This window comes from Equus asinus, chromosome X, assembly GCF_041296235.1.
Source record: "Equus asinus isolate D_3611 breed Donkey chromosome X, EquAss-T2T_v2, whole genome shotgun sequence".
Taxonomy (NCBI): Eukaryota; Metazoa; Chordata; class Mammalia; order Perissodactyla; family Equidae; genus Equus; species Equus asinus.
In genome coordinates this window covers 99320472-99347295 of record NC_091820.1, presented here as the reverse complement: position 1 = coordinate 99347295, position 26824 = coordinate 99320472, and the positions used below count along the sequence as shown (strand labels likewise).

Sequence of the window (26824 nt, the reverse complement as noted above, 5' to 3'; positions counted from 1 at the left end):
TCTTTGAACTTCATTATATTCATTTCTGACTATCTTGACTTGTGAGATTCAACTTCTTGGTGTTGTACGTTTGCCTTTAGACTTTTGGAAAGATGGTCCCATTTTGTATGCACTTAAATGACTACCTGTCCACCTGCAAGTCAGACACATTCTTTCATCTGCTAAAAAAGTACCTTCAGAAAATGCCTGGAATTTGATGTATCTGTTTATGGGAACATAATTTAAAATTTTTCGATCAAAATATATATTGACAAGATTTTATGACCCTTAAATATGACTCAAGATGCCACAACATAGAGTCACTCTTGTGAAAAAGAATCACATTCAGGCCAAATGTTTGTAGAAAACAGCCAGATGGATGGCTTGTTTTTGAGCTGTTATTAAACAAACTTTGTCATTACTCATGCTCCTTGGCTAATTACTAAATGGGCATAGAGGTCCCTTATCAGCTACTTTTCAAGATAAACAAAACTTAAAAAGACACTTTTTTTTTTTTAACATTCAGAGACTCCCAAAGAGTCACTGTTGGAAAAGGCCCTAGACATCACTTAACACAGCCTTCTGCCCTGTGTTGTTTTGGTTTTTTTGCTGAGAAAGATTTGCCCTGAGCTAACACCCGCTGCTAGTCTTCCTCTTTTTGTATGTGAGCTGCCACCACAGCATGGCCACTGACAAACAAGTGGTGCAGGTTTGCACCTGGGAACTGAACCCGGGTCACAAAAGCAGAGTGTGCTGAGCTTAACCACTGGGCCACTGGGCTTGGCCCTAATTTTAATTTTATTTTTACCTATCCTTTGCTTCATCTCAGGTTTGTAGGTCAAAATAATTTGAAATTAACCAAAATAGGTCATTACCTTTTGGTCACCAGAACACAGACAGTACTTTGATGAAACAAATGGATTTGTGAATTTTAACTCTAAGTTGTTTAAATAAAACAGCACTAAGGACAATCAAGGCAAAAAAGACTGATTTCTCCATTTCAACTCATGTTTTTATTGAGCCTTTGCTGTATGTTAAGCACCAAATGAGGCACTTTGACAGATGGAGCGGCAAAGCTATAAGAAAAAGTTAATCCCAAACCTGATTTCCTATTCACCTACAAAGTAGGCTGTGGACTAGCTTCTGAAAATATAAATCCATATAGACTCAATTTTACTCCCTCAGAAACTGTTCTTTTTGAATCAGTTGATATGGTTGTGAAAAACATAAAATGTGACATGTGACAATATTTTCTGAAACGTGTTTGGCCTTTAACTTATTAGCTGCCTCCACTCAATTTTTGGAATTAAAGAGTAGACACACTCAATGCCTTTATTATCTTTAGGAACCTTAAGTGAGGGCCAAAGGCCCTATACATAAAAAAGTGCTATTATATTGGAAATCACAGTGTTGGAAAAAGATTCACTCAAAAGACTTGCAGTATTGGAGTCTATAAACACACTGCTCCCTTTGAGAGTGATAAAGTTACTAATAGTGACCTCTGCTCTTGACCTACCCTGTACTCATGCTTTGGTAAAGGGTCCCTAGGACAACGTCCTCTCTCACCCTTGGGTTATCACCCTGCCCATTCTAATTCTAATCTGTGATGATACTTTTGTTCCTTGGCTTCTAACACTGTCCCTTAAAGTAGCTGAAGTCTGTGGGTCCTATATGTCAAGTTGAATGAGTCAATTTTATTGCAATGAATCACTTTGAATTTAGCTTCTAAAAGCCCAGACAAGTTTTTCATGCCCAGGTAACCTAACTCCTGAATGCCTGGCCACATTTGACAAATTAGGACCACGTCCCACTGGCCTTAAGGGGAAAGCTTGATGAACATCTCTTCAGAATGTTTTGGGACAATAGGATACTCATGGGACCATGCTTCTAATGCTTCTCTGATCTGCTGAGAGAAGTGCTATTCCTCTTCTGGCCCCAGTTGAAGGACTCAGCTTCCTAGCAACCTGCCATGATTACTCCATCTTCCATTTTCCACCATCAGCATGCACTAAACCCTTTCTTGAATGCTAAAAACTATAAATCTTTATTCCTCTCTTTGGATAAGGTTGCTCCTCTTTCTTCTCCTCTGGCCTTCAGGACACGGGTGGAATGGGAAGGAAGTCAGCATTGAAACTTTCTTGGGTTTTACCCAATCCATGTGAGTCTTTGAGTCTGTGTAAAGTCCTACATATTTAGAGGAAAATTAATCAGTTTGTAATTCCACCACTGTACCCAGAACGATTTTATTCAGATTAATATAGCCCTCCTTGGCCTGAATTCCTAATGGAACAACAGACAGAACCCCTAACACTTTCCAATCAGCGCATTATTACATACTTTAAAGAAATGAATATTCCTTGAATGAGTCCTAGTTCTGAAGTATTAGAAAGTATATTTCAAATAATGACATCAACCAATAATTTTTAAAATCTTTATTTTTAGAGGTTGAACAATGATTCATTGTAGATTTTCTGACGAAACAATTAGCAGTCTCGAAAATTATTTCAATAATTTTTAAAGTTAGAGCACAGATTGAATACAAATTGATTTCAACAGGAAATTGATTTAAATAGGCACTTTTTTAAAAGAATTGAAGAGTACTTAAAAGATCCCATTGAATACATGTGGCATTATTCCTGGTTTTATGGATACTGTCTCAGTTAAATGAATCCTGCAGAAAACACTTAGCGATTAATTTATCTAGAAACTGATAGCACTAAAAATATTAAAATTAATGCATTCTAATGGTTTATGTGTGTGTGCATGTGTGATTTCTGCTTTGCCTACTTTACTATCTTAATGATTATCCTTTCTTACTGTTTCCTCTGATGATCTTACCTTACTTCAACAGACCTAATCACTCAAAGCTTTTCTTGTCAGCCCTTTTCACACATCGTATTCTAGTTTTCACATATTTTCAATAATGCCTTTTATTTTGGACAAGGGCTTTGGCAAAAAAACTATAGTACACTAAAGTAAAGCTGTACTCTGTCCCAATGCTACTCACAACCTGCCAGAACTTTCATGCTTCAAATCACAGGCTAGGGACATTGGCTTGTCAGGAGTCCCCCTCCATGCTCCTGTGATGAGCTGGAGCTTCCAGGTGCTTCTGCTACAAGCCGAGGTGTAGGTACAATTTATTCTGCCTATTATTGTGCACTGACTATGAAATTTAATTGTCCTTTTCTTGTTTCAGCTGGCAAAGGATGTAAAAATTCCAAATGGATTTTCATCAAAATCAGAAGTATTTATTACCTATGAACAACTTCAAATATTTTCAGTCCTTCCTATTCAGCTACCCAACATTTCAATCTCCCTTCTTAATTAGTACCCGGTTTCCTTTCTTCATTAATACCTTATCCTTTAAAGCTCAGTTACACATTTACAGTCTCTCTTGCTTGTTTACTTTGAGGCATTTCTGTAGATGTAGCTCACTACTGTTTATGTTTACTAGAATGACAGCCACAGAGCACAATGGGAGTTGACTTCCTAAAATAGTTTAATGTCTTACTGTCCTAAAAATATGATTTTAAGATAAAACTTATTTTTGAACCTTAACTTTGAGTAAATATTATGAAGGAAAAAATGAATTCTTAAAAGATTTGATTCTACATGCTACTTAAATGAGAAAATTTTCTGAAATTCAAACATAGCAAGCTCCATTTGCTCAGCGATGAGGTCCTTGCACAAAGTTCCCCAAGGCCTTTTTGGTGTACAAATTTATAATAATGAAAACTACGTCTAAGGAAATAATTTGACATAAAAGTTTGTTTTCTCTTTAAACTACTGCATTTAAAAAGTCATTCGAGTTGTAAACACTCAAGGATAAGCCAGTTTTAGGATCACATTATTGTGTCACAGTAACAGAAATATGAATCACATTTATTTCTTTAATACATGGATTTAGGTTCTCCTAAATTCTCATTATTGAGCTACTACACTCTTGCTATAAGTTGTTAGGAAAATCCAAATCGTCATTCCCGGCACCAAGGTGCCAAGAAATAATGTGCTATCATGAAATCACACATAGTCAGCTGCTTATGTATTTTGGTTAACCAGGTAGTTTGAAAATTATTATTCCACTAGCACTGTCTTCAGATTTTAGAAGCAGAACTAGAGGAATTATACTGAGGTATACTTTGTGGTAGTTCTGTTGCTTCTCTATTGCCCCAGAACTAACCATGGTATTGAGGATGGATATGCAGAAATTATGCTTTTCACCAGGTAGCAGTTACCATAGGTGACCAAACACTACCTATCTATGGCGTCTCTAACATATTAGGAGGACGGACTAGCATGATTCTCACTACTTTTTGTAGATTTGGGTATCTGATGAAAGTTGTATTTTTGCAAAATCTTTTCTTTCTTTTTACCTATAACATTAAGTCCCTAACATGTGGACTTATCACTTTCAAATTAATTTTTGATTTTACAGAAATAGAAAGACGAAAAACACAAGTATTAGCAGCCAAAGTTTTTTGTTGTTATGTTTTGTAGTTTTTGTTTAATAACTGGAGGGAAATTTTTATATAGTTTCATACGGGATTGGGAAAATATTTACTGCTCTCTGATGGTCACACTGCTAGCCAGATAAGAATTTTGAGAAATCAACCCATCTGTCTTAGGGGGTAGAATTTGACGCCTACTTTAAAGTATTAGGAAAAAAAATTCAGTCTACAGTACATGTGTATAGGAGTTTTCAGTCCTGTATTCAGGCTTACAAGTGTATTATTTGGTGGTTTTTAAAAACAGCTATTGCACATTTTTGGGGTTCTGAGGAAAATCAAGCATCTGAGGCTTTCTTCCTTTCTTCTTTTCGGGAGAAAACCAGCTTAACATGGGATGAAAAGAACCCAACTGGTCTCTGACTGCGGGCTTAAGTGTCATGGAGCAAGGAGGAAATGGGTGGCCCTTCCCCCCTTATCACTGTAGTGTTCTCCAGGCATGCAGGTTGTTCGGCCTTACTCTGATTTATAGCATAGTCCTTATCATTTTCATTTAATAATCTAACCTTTGGTTCTTTATATGACTTTGCAAATTCACATATGATTTGTTGCTACTTTTATTTTTTCTGAAAAGCCTCATACTGGGCCAATTCTTTTTAAAGCTGTTTGTAATCTAACTCATTACAGGTTTCTTTACTCCATGTTGTAAAATATGAATATAGATACTGTCCGAACTGTCCAAAGAGTAATGTTTGAATTCACAGTAACAAAAGTTACAAAGTTTGTGCAAAAGACATTGTACACCATTGGAGTACATAGAGCTTGCTATAGTTAATTTTATATATAAAGCTGCATTTCTCATTAAAACTATTCTGTGCTACATTAAAAGTAAAGTATCTGATTTATTTTTTCCCTTATAATAAAACTGAATGCTCATTTAATCTCAGAAATTTAAAGATGAACATTGCGTATTTATGTCGTTTGTAAATGTAATAAATCATTGGAACCTTTTAAACATCATAGTTGCTTTAGAGCTCTTCAAGTATTCCAAGGGTCATAAAGTAAACCCGGCTGTGGCGATTGCGCAGGGTAGAGGTAAAGAACAGCTTTAAAGAGAGAGAGAGACAACATTAGTAAATATTTAATAAATTATAACTGACATTTGATAGATACAACTATAATTTCAATTTATCTACATCAGCCAATTAAAATACTAAGCCATACTGTTTTTTAGAACAGGATTTCCTCAAATTAAAGAATAAGAATTTAAATTAGTATGGTGTCTAAATTATATATTAAAAATACCCTTTTACCATGTTCTGTATAATTGTACTTCATATGGTTTAAATAAAATTAAGTTTTTGTAGGTGGCATTCATCTGCTAAAGTTCTTGATTGGTTTTGGTTAACAATTCCTCTTTGTTTTTTAAAATAATCTACTTTTACTCAAGTTGACTTTCCTTCTTTCTTTTAATATAAGGAAACAGTCAAATTATTTGGATGTTGTTCACCATTGTTGCTGGTGTTTAACTGGCCACTGAAATGTTCTGCTTGCTGTAATTTTCTATTTTCGTGAAATGGACTGACATCAATAGACTGACATTACAAGCTAAACCGATTGGCTTAGAGAGGAACATGTGTAAATATGGTCTGTGCCATAAAGAAAATTAAAACAGAACATGCACATAAATACTAAACAGAGGCCTTCTTGTTAGGACTAAGGCTTTTGACATCCACAATGGATATACTTTGGAGGGTTTGTGACATAATAATGATGATGATAATAATAAGATAACACTAGCTACCCTTGATATAACACATTTTATGTGCGAGGCAATCTATGAGATGCTTACTATATACACATTATCACTAATTTCATAATTTTTCCCAAAGCAGTTATTAATATTCCCATTTTGGAGATGAAGAAACTAAGGCTCAGAACAATTAATCAAACTTTCGGGTTCTTATACCTAGTTAGGTGTCAGAGCCAGGACTGCATCCTAGGTCTATCCGACCTCAAACATTGGCTCTTGCCATTATATCCCTTTATACTTCAAACCAGTAGCTTTCCTTGATGCACAGTGCTTCACCCTGTTTGTTCTGATACTAATTTGAATCCTAGGCAATCTCTTCTAAAAGTGAGTGCTTCCTAGTCCTATTAAGATTATTTCTTCACCCTATTATTTCTCACAATATTTAGGGACTGTAATGATTTTATGCAGTGCATTTTTCCATCTAAACTATCTGAATTGGTTGTTAAAATTGCTCAAAATACACAAATAATTTCCAAATCTTGATTTTATTTTTCTTTCCTGTATAATGGACATAATAATATCCACTTATGAAGATTAAATGTGATAGCTTTTAAAGTATTTAGCACAAATTCTACCACATAATTAGGTGTTCAGCAAACATATGTACTTTTTCCTTCATCTGTTATTGGATTATGTAGAAAACTACAAAACGCAGATATACTCAAGCATTCTGTTTCCAAATATCATATTAATATGAACATGAAAAGAACTGTGCATCAAAGACAATAATGGATTTTAACCAAACAAAGTAACGTCTAAGCTTTGCTTAGGACATAATTAGAATTTTACTTTATTTGAAAATGGTTTCTTCTTGAAATCAAATTTTATCATTTACCAAATCAATGTTTCTACTGCAAAATATAATTTTTTTATCAGTAGTATGCCAATTTGGGAAATATGGTATAAATATGTTTTTGGCCAGACAGAAAAAGATAGAAATTTCCCTAGTTAATTTTCATTGTTTTATTTCTGCTTTAACTGGAGGATGTAAGCTATACCTTGTCACCTCGGGTACACAGAAATCTCAGCTTCTTAATTGACCTGCGCTTCAGTTCACTTTCCAGAACACTTGATTGCAAAGAGCGGACTTCAATGGCCTTTTGGCCCCATCCTGTGGTTCGCTGTGTACATTCATAAGCTACGATAAAAATATAAAAATCAGAAAAACACAAAATCTTTCTATCAGTGATAGAAAATTATACCCACAGTCAACATTTGATTACGAAGAGATTCATTATTACAGTTCAAATAAACACGTTCTTTTTTTTCCTCCTTCTATAGTCAGTCATTTGGCCATTATGCTGCTCAGCAGTGGTGTTCAAACCAGCTATCTACTGTCACCATTGCAACCAATGCTGAATAACTAGATCTCAATTAATTTTTGTTTTCATATCCTCTAATACTGCAGAAAAAGCTAAGGGTTAATTCTACCCTATTTGTAGAAAGTCAAATTGGCCCACTGCCATTCTATATTTTACAGTCTAGCTGAAGTAAAACATTCCATAAGGGTTTGTATTTGTGCTCAAGCGATCTACATGGAAACCTAACTCTTCAAAATTTAAACCATTAAAAAATGACTTGCTCAAATAATGACTTTAGCAACTCTAATGCAATTCAATGAATTACCATGTTATAAACATAACTAAAGCTAATTTGATACTGTTAAGGCTCTCTCTTGCTCAGAAAATTTTTATTAAGAATTTAACTTTTGGGGGTCGGCCTGGTGGCAAGGCGGTTAAGTGCACACGTTCCAATTTGGCGCCCTGGGGTTCGCCAGTTTGGATCCTGAGTGCGGACATGGCACCACTTGGCAAGCCATGCTGTGGCAGGCATCCCACATATAAAGTAGAAGAAGATGGGCATGGATGTTAGCTCAGGGCCAGTCTTCCTCAGAAAAAAAGAGGAGGATTGGCAGCAGTTAGCTCAGGGCTAACCTTCCTCAAAAAAAATTAAATAAATAAATGAAAAAGAATTTAACTTTTGGACCCTGTCTTATATTACTTGGTGACAAAGATTACGACAATTGCTTTAAAGAAGAATACCTAATTATGTAAATAGCCATACAGTCAGCTGGTGCTGTAACGTATTTTCTGACACAAGGAGCAGTATTATTGTTAAATGTTTAACTTTCAAGTGATACTTTTTGTGTACTTTATGGGGAAGCAAATTTCCATAAATGAATACAATCCTGCAATTAAAATAATATCAAGATTTTGAATCAAGCTAAAATAGTCTAGAAAACACCAAAACAAGGCACCTTCATTGTCATATTAACACAACTAAAATCAGAATTTAATTCATTAGACTTTCCATTTTCTTCTATTATAAAGGCAATAAACTCTGCATTGATATAACTACAATATAGGTTTTAAAACACTTCCTTATCTTTCTCGAAGGTTCTAGGATGACTTTGTTTAAACCTGGCCTATACACATATACATTAAATATGCACTAAAGGACTCATGAAGGAATTATTAAAGTTTTATAAAAGTGACTTTTCATAGGCAGAGTGTGAGCTATTTTGAATCCCTCAACTAAAACTTACCAAGCATTTATTATCTCTTGCTTCCTTTTACACTACAATTAAAAATATTTGTATGTCTAAAATTGACATTAAAATTGTAATTAAATTACAATCATATTTTTATTCAGACAAATGGCTCTCTTGGAAGAAGACTTTATAAGTCTCATTTCAGACTAGGATTAAAATCACTCCAGATTTAAGAGAAGTAAAGGGAATCCACGGCCTGAGTGATGGGAATAAGTAATAGATTTAATTCATCTGGATTTGAATTTTTTAGCCTATGTGAATACTTCATTAAAAATGGTATTTTTGTCAATAACTATACAGAGTGAAGTTTCTAAACTTAACACACAGGCTCTAAGTACACTGTGCATGTGGCATTACATAATTTCCACCTTAATTCTGAAACACACTAAGCTCCCACTTAACCTAGCTACTGAGCTAGCTTGCTTATGAGATGGAATCCAATGATTTTTGGTGGGAAGTGATAGTTTCTGTGATTGTTAAGCCTCTATATATTTGTTTGAAAATCCAGAGTTATTATGATCTTATTATTATCTACATTTATTATATCTCAAGGAAATGTAAAATTTAGATTGGGGAAATCTGGATCTAGGTTAGTTTTAAATAACAAAGCACTTGTTTTCAGACAGAAAAGGGGAGTAATTGATTTTCTTAATATCAGTGTAGTATTTAGTATACTCTCAAAATACCCTTAATACATAAACCAAAATATCATGTTCTAATAGTGCTATAATTTATTTTACACATAGAGATTTTTCGAATTCTAGCAACTCAAAATAGCTTTTTGCTTTAGGTCAGAAGTTGTCCTGCCTAAGGACAAGAGTGGTATCAGATGACCTTTTAAGACCTCTTGGATTCTTATGATTGTCTAGTGGCATAAATATAGGGTTTTGCTCCCACTTTCCCATTCGAACAGAATTTCTCTATTCCAAATTCTGATTAACATATTGATCACAAAAGTACCACTGTAAAGGTTAGAACAAGAGTCACTATTTTCAGTTTCTTTTGCCCCAGATCTATCATATTGTAATCATTCACCTTCTGTCACTTAAAATGGTTTAAAACCCTCTGTGAGTTCTTACCTCTTTGAAAAAGTTGAAGCAGGTTTTCAGGACAATCCTAAACACTATGTACACAAAAAGAAAGGATTCTGCAGATGCGATGCAAAGTGTCATCATCCCATAATAAAAAATGTCCATTAAAAAGCAGTTCTTTCAAACTGGTCCTTAAAGCCCCACAAGGATCGCATTTAGCCATTTTATAGAGATTTCGGAAGCTTCTGGCATCTCTACTGACAAACTACCTCTCTCTCTCTCTCTCTCTCTCTCTCTATCTCCCTCCTCTTTCTCCTTTATTTGCTTCATTAAAGTCCTCCTTCCAAGAACATTTATCCTCCATCAAATCACTCTATGCTCTCTAATAGTTTACTGTTCACATGCATTCCCTTCCCTATCTAGAATCATCTCTGTAGTCATCAAGTCTCAGAAACATACACAAGAGTCTCAAGTTATTCAGATTTCCAAGATAAGCAATTCTTCACTGGTCAGGAAGAAAAAAATGTCCTGGCCTGATGAAGATGAAGAGACAGTTTTCTTTATGTTTCCATCTGGGCGGTACCTAATAGGCATCCCAGTCAGTCATATTTACCTCTTCTGTAAGTGAAGGATGATGAAATCTTAGTGACAACGAATATGTCACATATTCAGTTTGTATTTGATTCCTCACAAGAATATTACTCACTAAACAGAACACTACTGACTGTATGAAATAGGAACAGTTTGCTCTTCTTTTATGACTACTTGGCAGTCTCCTAAGATAAAGGTAAATCCCCCAAATCAACATGATGGAATGAAGCATTTTCAACATCTGTGTAAAATCTGCCAGCAAAAGGAGTTAAAATAAAATCACAGATTATTGTGGAAAGGGATTCCTCTCCTATTTTAATTATATGATTATTGCAAATGAACAACGAAGACAGCCAAAATCAGTCTCTTTGTGGTAGCCTCGTGAAATCATTAAGCATACGACAAACACACACATCACCGTCCTGAGGGAATAAGCACACAGTATTCCAAATTAACACTATATGCCTTGAGAAAAATGTGATACTTCAGGAGATAGAAACTTCTCTATCATCATCGGCCACAGGAAAATTTTTATACATACCTACTGAAGATGGTATGTCTCTCCACACTTCGAGGATCTTCTTGAAGAGTTGTTCATTTGCTTCCATAGAAAGGGCTTCAGCATTGAAGGTGAGCATCATGCCAATTCCCAAGGAATCAGGTAAAATGATGATATTCTGCAGTATAATGATTTCCAGGGTCTGGAATTACGTTTCATAAGGATTTACATGTCCAACATTTTATCACTACTACTTTAATTGAAGCAGTTTGGCTGAGCAATAAAGACCAAAAAGGGATTCAAAGTGCAGAGAGGAAGAGAAACTTCTATTTCAGTATTAAACAGCATGCTACCCAATACTTGAAAAGAGCCTTCCCTATGTCATAAAGTAGTCACTGTTTAATATTCTCCTTTTATTTAGGAGAAAATCTTGTTTGCAAAAAGCAGAGATATATTTCCAAGACAGGGAAATTCATTGAAATTTCATCAAGTATTATGTATAATGATAAAAGAAACAATAATTAATACAGAATTGGATTTCAGATTCATTTCAGCACATTAATGAATACTTTAGTAATGAATGTGTAAACCAAGTAACAAATACACAATCACTGGTAATCAGCCAATTCATTCAAGTCAGAAATAGAAAATTAAGTTAAAAATAGCTTGAGCTTAAAATGTTTACAAGGAGCAGCTTTATAATATTCTTTGCTGCTTGAAATATAATAGTCATCCTCCCTTCACAAAAAATGTAGAATTTCTTATTCAACTTATATAACCTTAAAATACCTTCAGTACACAAATTCGGAGATGTATTAGGTGACATAATATGACATACTAAGAAATATCTAAGATTTTCTAAATTTCACGATGTATAAAACAATGTGACAAAATTTGCTTAAACTGCATTGTCACATTAATAGTATTTCCATGAGAAATGAACAATTACATGCCTCTATTATTTCTCCAAATTAGCAAGTTACAGGAAAAAAAAAGTCAGAAACTATACTTGCCAAACTCAGTGTACTCAGGCCATGTGCTTGAGGCCGTGTCTCAGCAACAACAATCCTTAAAACTAAAATGGGGATCCAGAGACGAAAAGCAATTTTAATGCGTTCCCTGGGCACTCGCATGAGCAATTGAATCAGAAAGAGATGAAGAGAGAAAAAGAAATTGCAAGAAAGAAGCTTGTCTCAGAAAAATCTGTTTAGAATAAAGCTGGACAGCCGTAAATCCAGAAAGCCTCAGAGGTAATTCTCTTCCTTCTCAGATGATTCCCGAAGTAACCAGATAGTCCTTAGCACACATGGCTCCCTTGTAGCATTACGGCTTTTGCAATCTAGCACTCTTGAAAAATATTATTTTTAGTACATTCTGTTTCAGAAGACGCTCTCTTGTCCCTTATATTACAGTCCTTTCTGTTTTAATGGGTCAAGACACTAGGGAATTTAGCTAAAAATACTATTTTTGAATATACTCAAGGTATCCTAATTAGGTCAGAAAATGATTTTTGAAAACTCATCTTCTCTCATTTTTGCTGCCACAATAATTAACTGATTGCTTCAAAAGGCAATAATTCTCTTTTCTCAGTAGCCAAATGGAACACAGTGTTCACATCTTCTTGAATGACTTTTCAAATAAGTATAAGCTTGGACCAATACTGCAATGTTCAATACAGCATTAGCTTCAAAATAAAGGCTAACTGACATGACATAAAAATAAGATGCAAGAATTTATGGAAGACACTTCAACTGAAGAATATTTATATAAACATTAACCTGAACTTGTATCTAAATGACTTTGGCTGGGTTTGGTTCAATATTTTCTACATTACAAACAGGGTGATTTCTATATAATCATAGGTGACAACTGAGTGATCAGCTGATTAGATTGTTAATATGACCACAACATTTTTTTTAATGTCTCCACTAATGATCTGACAATTGCTCCATGTAATTTGTAAGAGATGTATAATTCTGAAAGCTGCGCTATACACATTACTGGAGTGATTTTAAAAAGTCTATAAAAGTTTTCTCCTGGACTTCTGCGTAATGCTAAACTGCTAAAATTTTACTTGTCGACAAACTGGGGAATTGAAAAAGGGTGAAGTAGAGATTTGTTGGTTCAGCCATTCCTTTTAAATATAAGTTTCAATAGGACAAACATCATTGCCACCATCAAATTTAAAACACAATAGAATTATATTTTGTATGGGATGTGTGTGGGAAAGGAATTCTATTATGTTTGAGCTCTTTATAGAAATGATGTGAATAGTGTTTTTACAACTATCCATATTTTAGATGTGCCATGTTTTCATTATTTATAATTATTTAAGAGTTAAGAGTTGAGGTGCACTAGCTTTTGAAATGCTGAATCCTTTTATGAGACATTCTAAACTATAATTGATACTATAAGAGAACACTTTGTGATAATTTGCTATATATCACAGTTGAAGGACTACAATCTGGATAAAGAAGGAGCATACACATAATAATGCTTCAATACTGGTGTCGTATTTTTAAAGAATCTGTTAATGCTTTATAGAGTGCAGAAAGACTAAAGCAAGGATTGCAATCTCATATGCCAACTAGGGCCAGTTATTATAATACATAAAGGTGGATGGATAAAGAATATACTCCATCTAAATGGGGACAGGCACAAATCTCTTCCAGTTCATAATGGCTAGATAGTAATATGGGCTTGATGTTGTCAGATCTTTTGGTTTATCAATAGAAATCTAGATTTTTAAGTGTCAACTCTATTCATTTAAAAAACAAAGAAAAAACACTGTGCCAGAGAAACAAAATCTATCTATGAATAGACTCAGCTGTCTGGATTAAGAAACCATCAGTGATTTTTGTTTATCTATTACTGCTTTCTGGCACTCTGTACTAACTTATTAGGTCTCAGTTCCAGTATAGATATTGACAATCATGTTTTTAAATCTTTAGGAGTTTTGACAGTTGGGATAACTCAAATTGTGGTAAACAATAATTTCTAGGGATCTTACGTTATTTGGCAGGGTCACATCAGACATAATCTCAGATTCTGCATCAATGATGTGATATCCATCTGCTGAGCTGAAGAAAATCTTTAGTCTTTTTTCAGAACCAATAGCCAGGTCAACTGTCACTGGCTTATGACCAAGTGTTGGAAATACCTGTAGATATAAAACCAAATATGGCCAAAAGGCCAAAAATGACACTCCGACAAGGCAACAATCCCCCCCACTTTTACTTAATAGGTTTATAAAACTAAGGTTGATTTTAAATTATGTAATGTATTTAGAGACCTATGTCTTACACATTATCTTAGGTCTGTTACTATACCAAGAATATAATTATATTCAGGTTCTAAATATTGAGCTTCCCTTCGAAAGCCAAATCTCCAATAATCATAAGAGCCCTGCACTCTGTTTGCTGTCTTTAAATTTCTTGCCTTGAGCTTCAGCAAATGAAGGAGCTCATCTGGTCTCTTAAACCGGTTCGCTGGATCAGCTGCCTGTATTTTTGCCAGTATTCGTATATAGGCTTCATAGGACATGTAGTCTCCTTTGGAGTCTGCTGATTGATCAATGCATACTTGGTAGGGAATGAAAAAGGCCAGACATGTTAACCTACCATAGACTGGATGTATTCTAGGCACCTATGGTTCCTAGTCCAAGGAAACAAAAAGCCAAACAGGAGTCATTGCCAAGTTCAGGTCACAGCAGAAGACTGAGCAGCACAGGATTCACCATACTGTAGTCATGAGGTGGGATTCAAGAACTGGAGTGAGGACTTTGACCAGGAGCTGTGTATCAGGCTAGACAGACTGTTGGTACTTATCTTCTTTGCTTTCCAGCTCCATACCAGGCAGCTCTGACCAATCAGCAGACACCCAAGAACAAACCCATATCCAAATACTGACCGCTGACCCAAGGCCCAATTTAGGGAGATCAGATCAGGTATGTGATTTGTGTCAGGGCAGACCCAGACTGTCTGTATAGTAGTCTGTGCTAAATTTATAAAAGAACATATTTATTGTGCAAATAGAGAGTGAAGGGCAGTTGTAAAAATTAGTCCATCTTTACTGTATACATGTGATGTTTTGGTCTACAAAATATACCATGAAAACAGATCCTGACCTAAGATACAAAAGTATTTCATGAATACATGCACGGGTCTATCATGATGTGTCCTTATCCATGCTTCATAAAAACTTGTCCGTGGACCAACTAGTTCAAAATCACCTGGAACATTTGCTAAAAATATAGATTCCTAGGCCCCACTCCAGACCTACTTATTCAGCCTGGGGTTGAGTCTGAGATCTAAACTTTTAATTAATGTCCCAGATGATTCTGGTATAGATCCCAGATTAGGAGTTACTGGACTCTATATAATGCTGCCAGTTCATTAATCAGTCATCATTACTATGGTGGAATAAACACAAAATAATCCTATTTATGTGGAATTCTGGAGCATTATAAAAAAATAAACAGAGTCCTCAGTTAATGAGATGTGATTTAAAAAATCATCAGCAACTTAATTGGCTGGGACACTATATGGTTACCTTAAAAGGCTGATCCATAGACATTCAGTCAAACCATAAGAAAAGTGGAAATAATGCTGGTAATCCAAATTAGCCTAACTACAATTCCTTGCAATAGTTCTAGAGAGAAATGCATTTACAGTTCCAGTTTGGGAGGAATATAGACCCACCCTTTCTTCCTTACCTCCATCTATTGTAGCCTTGGTAATTAGAGCAAAAGCTTTCTTTTCCCTCATTCCTTTTTCAGTGGGGTTCCCCATCTATCATTGCTACACCTTTCCTTACCTACTCTCTGCTCTCCACCCGCCCCACTAAAAGAAAACAAAGACTTTCTCAGCTTCAAGTCGTTGGAGTGGCAACCAAAGCCCGTGTTTGGGCTCCAAAAGAGAAGGTCTTCATGTTGACTACAGGAATTGGGAGTGAGGAGCTGGTGGGGAGATCCTCTAAGAGGAGGGGTCAGGGATTTCCCTCACACTCTCCCTTGTTGTGGTGCCTGTGAATTGTCTAAAAAAGGGTTAAACAATAATTATTGACATGATATATTCAAATACATTAACTGTAGAAGAATGGTATATATTTATGCTACTGTATTCCAATTGCTCTGTTTACAATTTCTCAAAAGAAAAACCATATGATCCAAAGGAAAAGGAGACCACTCACTTTAATAGCAGTGCTTTCATCGAAGGACTTTGGTGCCCATGCATAAAGGTGAATTGATGATTTCAAAGCAATTGCAATATATGTTGTTTCTTCATGTTGGACTACATGATAAAATACAAAAAAGTAACAATGCCACAAAGTTTACAAGAACATGCAAGTATTTGCATTTGTCATCGAAAATGTCATAACCACAGTGTAACAGCACAGATCATTCATTTTTAGAAAAGCTATTTGGTTACAATTTGATGTCCCAAAAAAGGCAACAAAATTACTGTATAGTTTTATGGAGTGTATGCATTAGCCTTCAAGAACACTCTAAATTGTACACTGAAAACTACAAAACATTGCTGAAAGAAATTAAAGACAACTGAAATAGATGTTAATGGATGGGTAGACTTAACATTGTTAAGAGGGCAATACTATCCAAAGTCATCTAGAGATTCAAAGCAATTTCTGTTAAAATCCCAATGGCCTTTTATGCAGAAATGGAAACAGTGATCCTAAATTCATGTGGAATTAGAAGAGGCCCCAGATAGCCAAAACAAACTTGAAAAAGAATAACAAAGTTGGAAGACTCACACTTCCCAATTTCAAAATATACTATAAGCTACAGTAATCAAAACAGTGTAGTATTGATATAAGGATAGGCATATAGATGAATGGAGAATTGTAAGTCTACAAATAAACCCATATATCTACAGTAAATGGTGCCAAGACCATTCAATAAGGAAAGAATAGTCTCTTCAACAAATGGTACTGGGACAACTGAAAATCTATATATGAAAGAATGAAGTTAGACCCCTTACCTCACACCATACAGAAAAATGAACTCAAAATGGATTGAAGACCTAAACATAAGAGCTAAAACTGTAAAACACTTAAAAGGAATATAAGAATACATCTTCATGGCAATGAATTCTTATATTTGACACCAAGAGCATAAGCAACAAAAGAAAAAAAATAGATAAATTTGGTTTCATTAAAACTAAAATTTCTGTACATCAAAGGACACTATCAAAAAGGTGAAAAGACAAGCTATGGAATGGGAGAAAATACTTGCAAATCATATATCTGATAAGAGCCTAGTATCCAGAATATATAAAGAATGCTTATAATTCAACAACAAAAAGACAATCCAGAGAAGACATACAAATGGCCAGTAAACACTTGAAAAGATGCTCAACAGCATTAATCACCAGGGAAATGCAAATGAAACTACAATGAGATGCCACTTTACACCCACATGGATGGCTAGAATCAAAAGACAGACAAAGTGTTGGCAAGGATGAAGAAAAAATGGAGCCTTCATATTTGTGGCAATGTAAAATGGTGCAACCACATTGACAGTCTGGCAGTAGCATCCAAGAGAAAAGAAAACATGCATTCCAATGTACAAAGATGTGTATGAAATGTTCATAGCAGCATTGTTCCTAATAGCCAAAAGTAGAAAGAGTGCAACTGTATAAAAAAGGAATGTATAAAAAATTGGATAAACTAAAGGTGATATATATATACAATGCAATACTATTCAGCAATAAAAAGGAAGTACTTGATACATGTTGTACAGACTACAGCATAGATGAACCTTGAAAACATTATGCTAAGTGATAGAAAAGACCACATAATGTATGATTTCATTTAAATGATTCGTCCAGAAGAGACAAATCTACAGCAAAAGAAAGTAGATCAGTGGTTACCTAGGACTGTGAGGGGAATAAGGTGAATGTAAGAGGGATAGAATGTGGAATGATTGCTAATGGCTATGGGGTTTCTTTGTGGGATGATAAAAATTAGATTATGGTGATGGTTACACAACTCTATAAACATTCTAAAAATCATTGGATCGTATACTTCAAATGGGTGCATTTTATAGTATGTAAGTTATTTCAATAGAGCTGATTTTTTAAAAAAGAGAAAAAATGTATAAAAAAGTATATGCTTGCTGTCAACTGGACCTTCTGGTTCTTGTGGAATATGTTGTTCCACCTGATGGATTTATACTTTGTGCTAAAATCCCTCTTTCTTGGCAGAGACATTGTTTCTGTCCTCTCTAACCTGATTTCATCTGAGACCAATATATAAAGCTTTCTTCTCTCTGTCTGTGAGTCTAGTTTACTCTTTCTTTTTCTTTTGCACTGTTCCCAAGTAGGCCAAAGAGGCATGATTAATAAAGCCCCCAAAACAAGGGAATTCTCTGTTAAGCAAACACTTCCTATAATTTTAATACACGGCAGCAATTGGTCCTGGCCCATTATTTTGTGGATCTTGGAAGGCTATGAAAATACCATGCAAGTATGAACATGTTGCTTGTTCTCCTGTGTGAAGATGCTACTATTCCACCTGTCAGTAGGACAAATGTTTTTGGTTGTTATAAGAGCTGAGATGGGTTGGAATGCGGCCAGCCAGGACAACTAGACTTACCATCCACTTACCAAGAGCACAAATTTGAAAGGTGACTATCTTTGTAAACTCTCTCTTATTGAACTAAAAAATTATCAAGTTAGTAGAAGGCATTTATGCTATATAAACTCCTGGTTTAACATCTGGGGATATCTTTCACCTCAGGCTACCAAATTTAAAGAATATGATTTGGAGGAAAGTAGTGATACATAAAACTAGAAGAAAGTAGTGTATTTGTTTAATGCCTAATTTGTCTGGGTACTCATTTCTCCCTTTAATGGTGTATGTATACATATGTACACACATATGAAAACCTATCCTGGGACAGCTTCTTTATATGCAGAACAGAAATGGTCAGTTAGGATGGAAATACCCTGCTGCAACTCATATTATGTGATTCCAGCTGTCTCTTACTTATGCCACTAGTTCTGCCTGAAGGCACAATTAGTGAAGAGGAAAGAAGAAAATGAAGGTTGAGAGTAGGGGGATTTGCTTCAGAAATAGAACAGAATGGAATAATATTACTTCCCAGTTGTTGACAGAGGAAAACAGTATTCTGAGACCGTGGAGTTGTTTGTTACTCCACTTCACAGTGGATGGTTGTGAAGAGACAAGGGATATGAAAACACTCTAATAAGACAGGAAATATTTAGAAATTATACTCATGAATGTCAACAGTGGGAGCAAGAGCCAGCAGATCACAGAAGAATTTTCTTTTTGACCCATCATAAAGTTTCCTGGTTAGTATTAAAAGAGATTTTCCAATTTAAAAAGAAGACCAGGAAGATGTCTCAATTAAATTCTCTCATTTTTGTATATGAAGTTGCAAATTCTTTCCTTTCTCTACTTTGCCTTTTGCAACAACATATTTAACCAAATGAAGGAAAGCAAAAATTTCTATAGCTGTAGTAAACATGAAATGGGACTCACGGACACTGAAGTGTTCACAGCCTGTCAACTTATCGATAGCTTTGCAGGCTTCCTCTGTCTTTAGCATTTCCTCTTGTCTTCTTTTACTTTCTGGATCATCATTCAAAATCTTGTTCCGCAGCCAGGTCAAATGATACACCCGAAGTCTGTTCTTACGGCCTGATAGATAAGAAAAGCTGTTTCATTTCAGTCTATTTTTTCATATATTAGAAGTACAAAAATATAAAGTTATTTTGCCTTTTTAACCAAATGTTTTCACTAAAGTAAAAAAACTTTTAAAAACCTACACTGCATCAGAGTCTTCTCTTTAGCGTTTGGAAATAGGATAGCAAAGTCTCTCTTAGTCTCTCACTTCTAAGAGATAGTCAAAGTGTCTACTAGCTACCTATGTGCCTGTCTGAAGTGAATGTAAACTACTTCTTTGGGATAGGTTAAGACTTGCTACTGCGCTGGCAACAGAATCGCCATCCGTTCATTTGTACCTTGGTTTTTATATAAGTCATGACCCTTCTGGGATTCAGAGACCCAGAAGCTGTCTCTGGTAGTGGGTATGTATGAGTGGGATGTTTGACGTCTTTATTGACTGTTAGGCATTCATAGCCAATGGGATGGGTGTCTTTGTGCTCTTTCATTCCTGCACTCTTACAAAATAATTGAACAGATTTATTAGTTGTTTCTCAACCCAATTTACCCTTGACATTAATTTTCTAATTATAAATCCCATCAACTTCTTACAATTCCTTCAGGAAGAACTGGCCATTGAAATTACACATTTCTTTTCATATATAGTAACTTTATATTCATTTTTAGGGTTTGTGATTATAAGATTTCTAGGCCCAACAATAGGATTCTTACTTATGTAATTAATCTTAAATGTGTTTTTACATGACATTTTTAAAGCAATGTTAGAATTCACACATGCATGTCTATTGCCATTCTATTCCTAAATGGTAAAATAAATTTGTGCTCTGAACTATTAGGTATCTTTCCACACTGATGTTCTCAGTACTATTTGATGAAAAATAATCTACATTTCAGAGAAACGTATGTATTAAAAGGGCATATTTGGGTTAGAAAAAGTTGGATAAAAAGTAAAGAAATCTGTTATCCAGATGTGCAGTCTCTAAGCCACCTAGATGTTTTCAAAAACTACATGTGCCTTCTGTGTACCTCAAGGAATTATAAATGAATGACCATGAAACATGATCAAAAATATCATGAAGCTTTAGCATATATATAGAGGATTTTCTCCTCTAACAAAAATTTAAAGCAATGTTAATCATATTTAGGAATTTATATAATCGTCAATTAATGTGCAATATGGCTACTATGTATAGATAGGAAGTATGTAAACACACATAAATGACTGATTAACATCATTTTATTCTGTAGTCAAACCTTTTTTTTCTTTTTACTTTTCCTGTCCTTTTGTCAGTTATCTTTTGCCTACAGTTAGCTTTAATGCTAGTGCTTTCCTGATACCGAGTAATGTGTAGTAAGCACAATCACTATTAACATCCATTTACTTGCTCTCTCATATTCAAAGTTTCAGGCTCTGACTGACCAAAACTAAAGTTCAAATACTATGTGGGAACAGTGTAGAGGTCTTAGGGGATCCATTCTTGTTACTAACCCTATCTGCAGGCCCTTATGACAAGGCTGTGCATCCAATGATTGCCCACTTTGTTCTTTGTTGCTTCTAACACATCACAAGAAAGGCATATGGTGGCTGTTAGTGTGATTGTGTGTGCATGGATGGGTGAGGTTTTGAGTTGTGAAGTTGCAGGTGGCTACTCAGAAAAGACCCGAAAAGATGCAAATGGCATGGTTTTTCTTAACATTGACCTAGGTTAGGTGCATTACAATCCAATAACCAGACTCCAAAGGAGAATCAGAAGTTAGTTTAAATTGTAAATATAAAAGGAAATACAGGGGCCGACCCCGTGACTGAGTGTTTAAGTTCTCGCGCTCCGCTTTGGCAGCCCAGGGTTTCACCGGTTCAGATCCTGGGCGCCGACACGGCACCGCTCATCAGGCCACGCTGAGGCGGCATCCCACATGCCACAACTAGAAGGACCCACGACTAAAATATACAACTATGTACCAGGGGGCTTTGGGGAGAAAAAGGAAAAATAAAAAATCTAAAAAAACAAAGGAAATACAGCAAAGAAAGTCTGGTGTCCCAATTAAAGGTTATATATAAAATGCTTTCCTGTGAACACTTTCACCTGAGAAAGTATTTAGCCTAGTTTGCAACCTAATTAATCTGCATAATTACTCAGCTAATTTTAGTTCTGAAACAAACCGGAGATGGTAATCAGCAAATTGAGCGGCTCTACAACTTGAATCTGACGGAATGGTCTTCGCTTTATCAGTTTAGTAACGTCTGCCTTTCCACTTCTGTCCATCAGATACAGATTAGATCGGGTTCCCAACAGCAAATTCACTCCTGTTAGTATATAAAAAGAAAAGTGCTATATTAGCTCAAATTACATTTTTATAATTGAATTTATAGGAGCATTTTTCCTACTCCAGTGGAGTGATCTATGTAAAGGTGAGTTTCATCATTTTAGGCTAATGCTAACCTCATTCTGTATAACAATGAACTCTTACCAACAGAAAAAATTTCATTGAAATATATTAAAATATAGGAAATATCCTCTGGTAATAGTCTACCAGTTGACGTCTGGTGTGCCGTCTTATATACAGAACTTCATGTATATCTCAGCATCCTTTAGTAGTGCCCCAAACTTTATAAAAGCCAATCAACTCTTTTGAACAAAAGTTACCATTAAACATTAAGGATGTCTAGCACCTACACAGGCTTCAGTTCAGTTGATTTCTCATTGCTAACTATAACTAAGGGTTTTAATGCTTTCAAAATAATTATATGTAAGTTGTTTTTAATATGAGTGATTCTGTGTTCATGTTTATATGAAAAAAAACTTACATTGCTAAGTGCCTATGAAATTAGTTCCTACTTTCACGTCTCTAAATTCCTATACTCTGTTATTTGTCTGCTGGCTCTATTCATTCAAGCACAAGCACCGTTTAAAAACCAAATGAGAGGACTGAAAGAGAAGATTGAACTAAAGTTAGAATACACTTCAAACCATTGTAGGAGTTTTCTCTGATAACCTGAGACACAGGAGAAAATCAGCAATGTAATGTAAGGGAGAGTACCAGTGTCTTCCTTCTATTTGGAGAATATTTGTGCTCCAAGGGTATAAGGAGAAAAGACAAGTGTCTCGGCCTTCATTTTCCCACTATGTACTTTACCAGTTCTCTAAGTAATGGCCAATAGCAGGTTTTGGAACTGTACCTGATTCCCACAGGGGAATCACAGAGGGAGGGGGAAGGATAGTCAATTTTGACTGTAATCTTTTACTTTTCAAAATATAAAACCACAAGTTATAAATACAAAACCACAAGTTATAAAGATGAGTTACTCGACACTAACTGGGTAGTTGCATGATTGAAATGATAATGAAGTAAACTTTGCTTTCTTGTTATCTGACACATTATATTAGCAAAACTTTGAGGATGACATGTTTTTTTCCAAGTTGTTCAATCTATGTAACTATAATGTTTACTACACTGCTCTATTTTTAATTTAAAATTATGTCCCCTGTTCAATCAAACATTAAGCAAAATCCATGAAATTGCAAGTTGGAGGTTGGCATTTACTTTGGATTTCTACTCTCCTTGCATTCATTTATTCTGTTTCAATTATGATATAGATTGGCTTGAGTTAAAATATTATCTCAGCACTACCAGTGCAGGTATAATTCTTCTGGAACAAGGGATTGAGAAAGTCTATCAAAGTAAAGACGCAGAAGGAACTGTCTCTATAAATCCTCAAGATTATTTAAAAACACGAGGCAGCAGCAATGTTTCTTATAATATCTCATTAGGTATTATATGCTGCACACCACCTTAAATTAAAAATACTAAGCTCAAGTTTTCAAGCAATTATAACCTAATCCAATTTTATATGTTAGCCAAGTTAATTCAGGTTAAAAAGAAAAAGAATAAAAAGGGGAAGGAGTGCCAATTCAAACATCAAACTGCACTGAGTGAAAATAAATCAGCAAAAAATAAATAAATGAGCAAATTAACTACTATAAATATATACATTTTTATTTGGTTGGTGATGGTTTGGTAATAGCAAACAAATGTTTTCCATCTATGATTTCTCGCAAGTTTGCTATGTAGATAAAAGTATATTCTTTAACAAAAACAAATGAGCTTTAAGAAAACAAACTCACCCCACAAAGAACCACAGCAGATCTCAGAAGTGAATTCCTTTTCATACATGTGGATTAGTGGTTTTTTAAATGCAGGAGAGACATATAGTGGGTTAACATTGACTCCAGAGGGTCGCTTAGGTGATTTCTCAGGTACTTCCACTAATCCAGCATATAGTGTGAAGAAGTAAGGGGAAGATATTGAGAAAAATTACTAATGTATAAACCATATGAGCTTGAATATTTCAATAAGTGAGACGTAGTTTAGAAAAGTTCCTTTTCCTTCATTGTATTTTATTTTTTACTGGAAGTTTCATTTCTTTAACTCTTAAACAATCAGATAGCATAAATCATGATGACTAACATACATTTCTGAATAGAAAAGTATTTTAAGTTACTGTGATCAGACTGCAAAAGAAAAAAATCCAGATGAGGGACTCAATTTCTCAATTGTAGTTCAATTTTAGGTGCCATAAAGATTCAGTGAAAACATGTTTTTAAAGCATATATCCATCTGAATTTACATCAACTGAATATAAGAATGACTTGATTCTTTCCAGATCATGAACCAGTGGTCAAACACTATTTAATATGTGAACAGACTGTAGCATTTGGAGACTATATTAAACACACTTACAGATGGCACAGGCAAAGTCAGCATTTGCAGCACTCCCAGAACCGTCGGAAGGAGATGAGTGGCTGACAGGAAAACCTGATTCTGTTGATGCTTCTGATATGTCCATACTGTCATTCTCACCATCAGGTGCTGTGGGTGCGGCGCCTGAGGCAACGGCGATTGAGGCCTCACTTCTACTGCCTGGCTCCTAAAAGAAGATTGAAAATTGATTTTGACTTATTAGGAGATTAACAACAAGAGAAATATAATATTTTGCCTAGGGGTCATTTGAAATATAACAAAAAGCCTAAGGGTCATTTGAAAAAGAGAGTGCAAAATTTGTAGCATCTATAATTCTGCACACTTATAAAATCCACATTTACCAGAAGAACGTAACAGAGAACTAATCTATGTTAAGACAATTGATGTCAGAGGAGAAATTCAAGCAGCTTGAAGTTCCTAGCTGTACAATTTGGGAACCTAATATTTGTGGAACTTTTTCTATCTACTAGGTAATCTGCTAGGCATCTTATTTACATATTGCTGTGAATCCTTATAACAATCCAAAAAGTAAGTATAATTATCACCATTTTACTTATAAGGAGACTAAAGCTTGGTAAAGTTAAATAATTTATTCAAGCTTATAGAGATAAGTAGGGGGACCAGAGTTTGAAGCCAAAGTCTGTTTGATTCCAAAGCTTACATTCAGCTATGCTATGCCAAACAGCCACTTGAAAAAACAAAAAGCGCCAGTGAGAGTATGTGTTCCACTTTGTCAAACGACAAAGCTAATGATGGAAAATCAACCAACACAAATACAAGAGTGTGAACATGTTTCACTGAAAATCTAGCTGGCTTCCATTAACTTACAGAGAAAAAACTCAAGGATAAAGCCACAAAATGTGACAGAATTTATGTGGGATACCATATCCTGTGGAAACACATACCGTCTGTTTTTGGTAAGCCTGTCTGTTGATAACCATTTCTTTGTGTCTAAACAGTGATTTTTGGCATTGAGAGAGTTGTGCAGCCCTGTCAAAGACTTGTTGTTATGACCTTTCCAACCATGAAAGTGTCGTATGGCAACATGTCCTTTTTAAATTAAAATGAAAGGAGGATCCATTCACTCTGTAAATGTCAAAAAACATCCTTGAGATAACTGGAAACACCTAGGGATGCTATGAAAACTATGGTGGGACATCCTGTTTTAATGTCTTTGATTAAGATAATTAGGTAGGTAGGTAGGTAGGTAGGTAGATAGATAGACAGACCAATAGATAGATAGACAAATGGACATAGATACTTTCCCATTGATGCTGCTTTCCAATTAAAAATCATCTAAGGAGTTTCCTTCTTCTCTTTTTTCTTTGTTTCCTTCCTTCAGTGCTTTCTCCCACAATTATTGTGTGCCTATCATAGACCAAGACCTCGACTGGGCCCTGGGATTGGGTGAGTGGGTAAAGAAAAGTAATCAAAGATGAATTAAACATAGTTCCTGTCCTTTAAGAGTTCACAATCTACTGTGAGAGAAAAACAAGTAAACAAATAACTAAATTACAATGTCATAAGTACTAAAATGAAACTATGGGCAAAATGCTTGCAAGCACAGAGGAAGGGATGTATAATTCTGTCTTGGGAAGTCAAAGATGATAAATGAGCTGAATGGTGAAGGATAACTAATTCACCAAGCAGAGAAGAGGTGAGGGGGCAGCCTTCGAGACAGACGGAACAGCTTATACAAGGGCATTAATTCATGAAAGAGCATGACATCTTCTAAGCTAGTTCGTGTGATAGAACAATAGGCTGGGAAAGTAAACTAGCATGATATTTCCTCTGTCTTGAATCTCATCTGTGTTTTCAGATATCCAAATACTCCTCATCTGTCAAGAATTAGTTCAAATACCAGGTGCTCCTTGAAATCTTCTCTGTGATAATCCCTATTGATCTAGCATCTGCGAAACTATTTGAGTATTTTAAACCTATTTATAAAGTCAGTAAATGTTTTGTGAATGACAAAATCATCATCTAAACATAGTACATTACTTCTGTTTAAACTGTATGTGTTAACAGTTTCTCAAAAAGTTAGAATAGAATCTAGCAATTCCACTCTTAGGTATATGGCCCAAAGAAATGAAAACAGGGACTCCAACAGATACCTGTACATCAATGTTCACAGCAGTATTATTCATGATAGCTAAAAGGTGAAAACAACCCAAATGTCCATCAACAGATGAATGGATAAACAAAATGTGATATAGTCATATGATGGAATACTATTCAGCCTTAAAAATTATGGAAATTCTGATACATACTACAACATGGATAAACCCTAAAACATATTATGCTAAGGGAAACAAGTTAGATAAAAGAGTAAAAATATTGTATGATTCTGCTTATATAAGGTATCTAGACAGAAAGTAGAATAGAGGTTACCGGGGGCTGGGGGGAGGATAATGGGGAGTTAATTATTTGAGATGTTGAAAAAGTTCTAGAAATGAATAGTGGTAATGGGTGTACAAAATTGTGAATGTC

At 35.1% G+C, this 26824-nt stretch overlaps 1 protein-coding gene across 5 annotated transcripts in view; it reads right to left on the bottom strand.

Annotated features, from left to right (window-relative positions):
• Window positions 1-2403: 2403 nt before the first annotated feature.
• Window positions 2404-26824, bottom strand: part of NRK (Nik related kinase) — a 123823-nt gene continuing 99402 nt past the window's right edge. For 2 of the 5 annotated variants that reach the window (XM_070502553.1, XM_070502555.1), the window contains exons 20-29: window positions 24314-24500; window positions 23698-23838; window positions 21735-21878; window positions 19430-19588; window positions 16102-16200; window positions 14348-14493; window positions 13920-14069; window positions 10952-11111; window positions 7236-7375; window positions 2404-5530 (exon numbers count right to left, since the gene is read on the bottom strand). In XM_070502553.1, coding sequence (XP_070358654.1) covers window positions 5453-5530; window positions 7236-7375; window positions 10952-11111; window positions 13920-14069; window positions 14348-14493; window positions 16102-16200; window positions 19430-19588; window positions 21735-21878; window positions 23698-23838; window positions 24314-24500 — 1404 coding nt within the window. In that variant the 3' untranslated portion in view covers window positions 2404-5452. Of the gene's footprint in view, window positions 5531-7235; window positions 7376-10951; window positions 11112-13919; window positions 14070-14347; window positions 14494-16099; window positions 16201-19429; window positions 19589-21734; window positions 21879-23697; window positions 23839-24313; window positions 24501-26824 lie in introns of all 5 variants that reach the window. The other 3 variants (XM_070502554.1, XM_070502556.1, XM_070502557.1) reach the window with 3 other exon arrangements.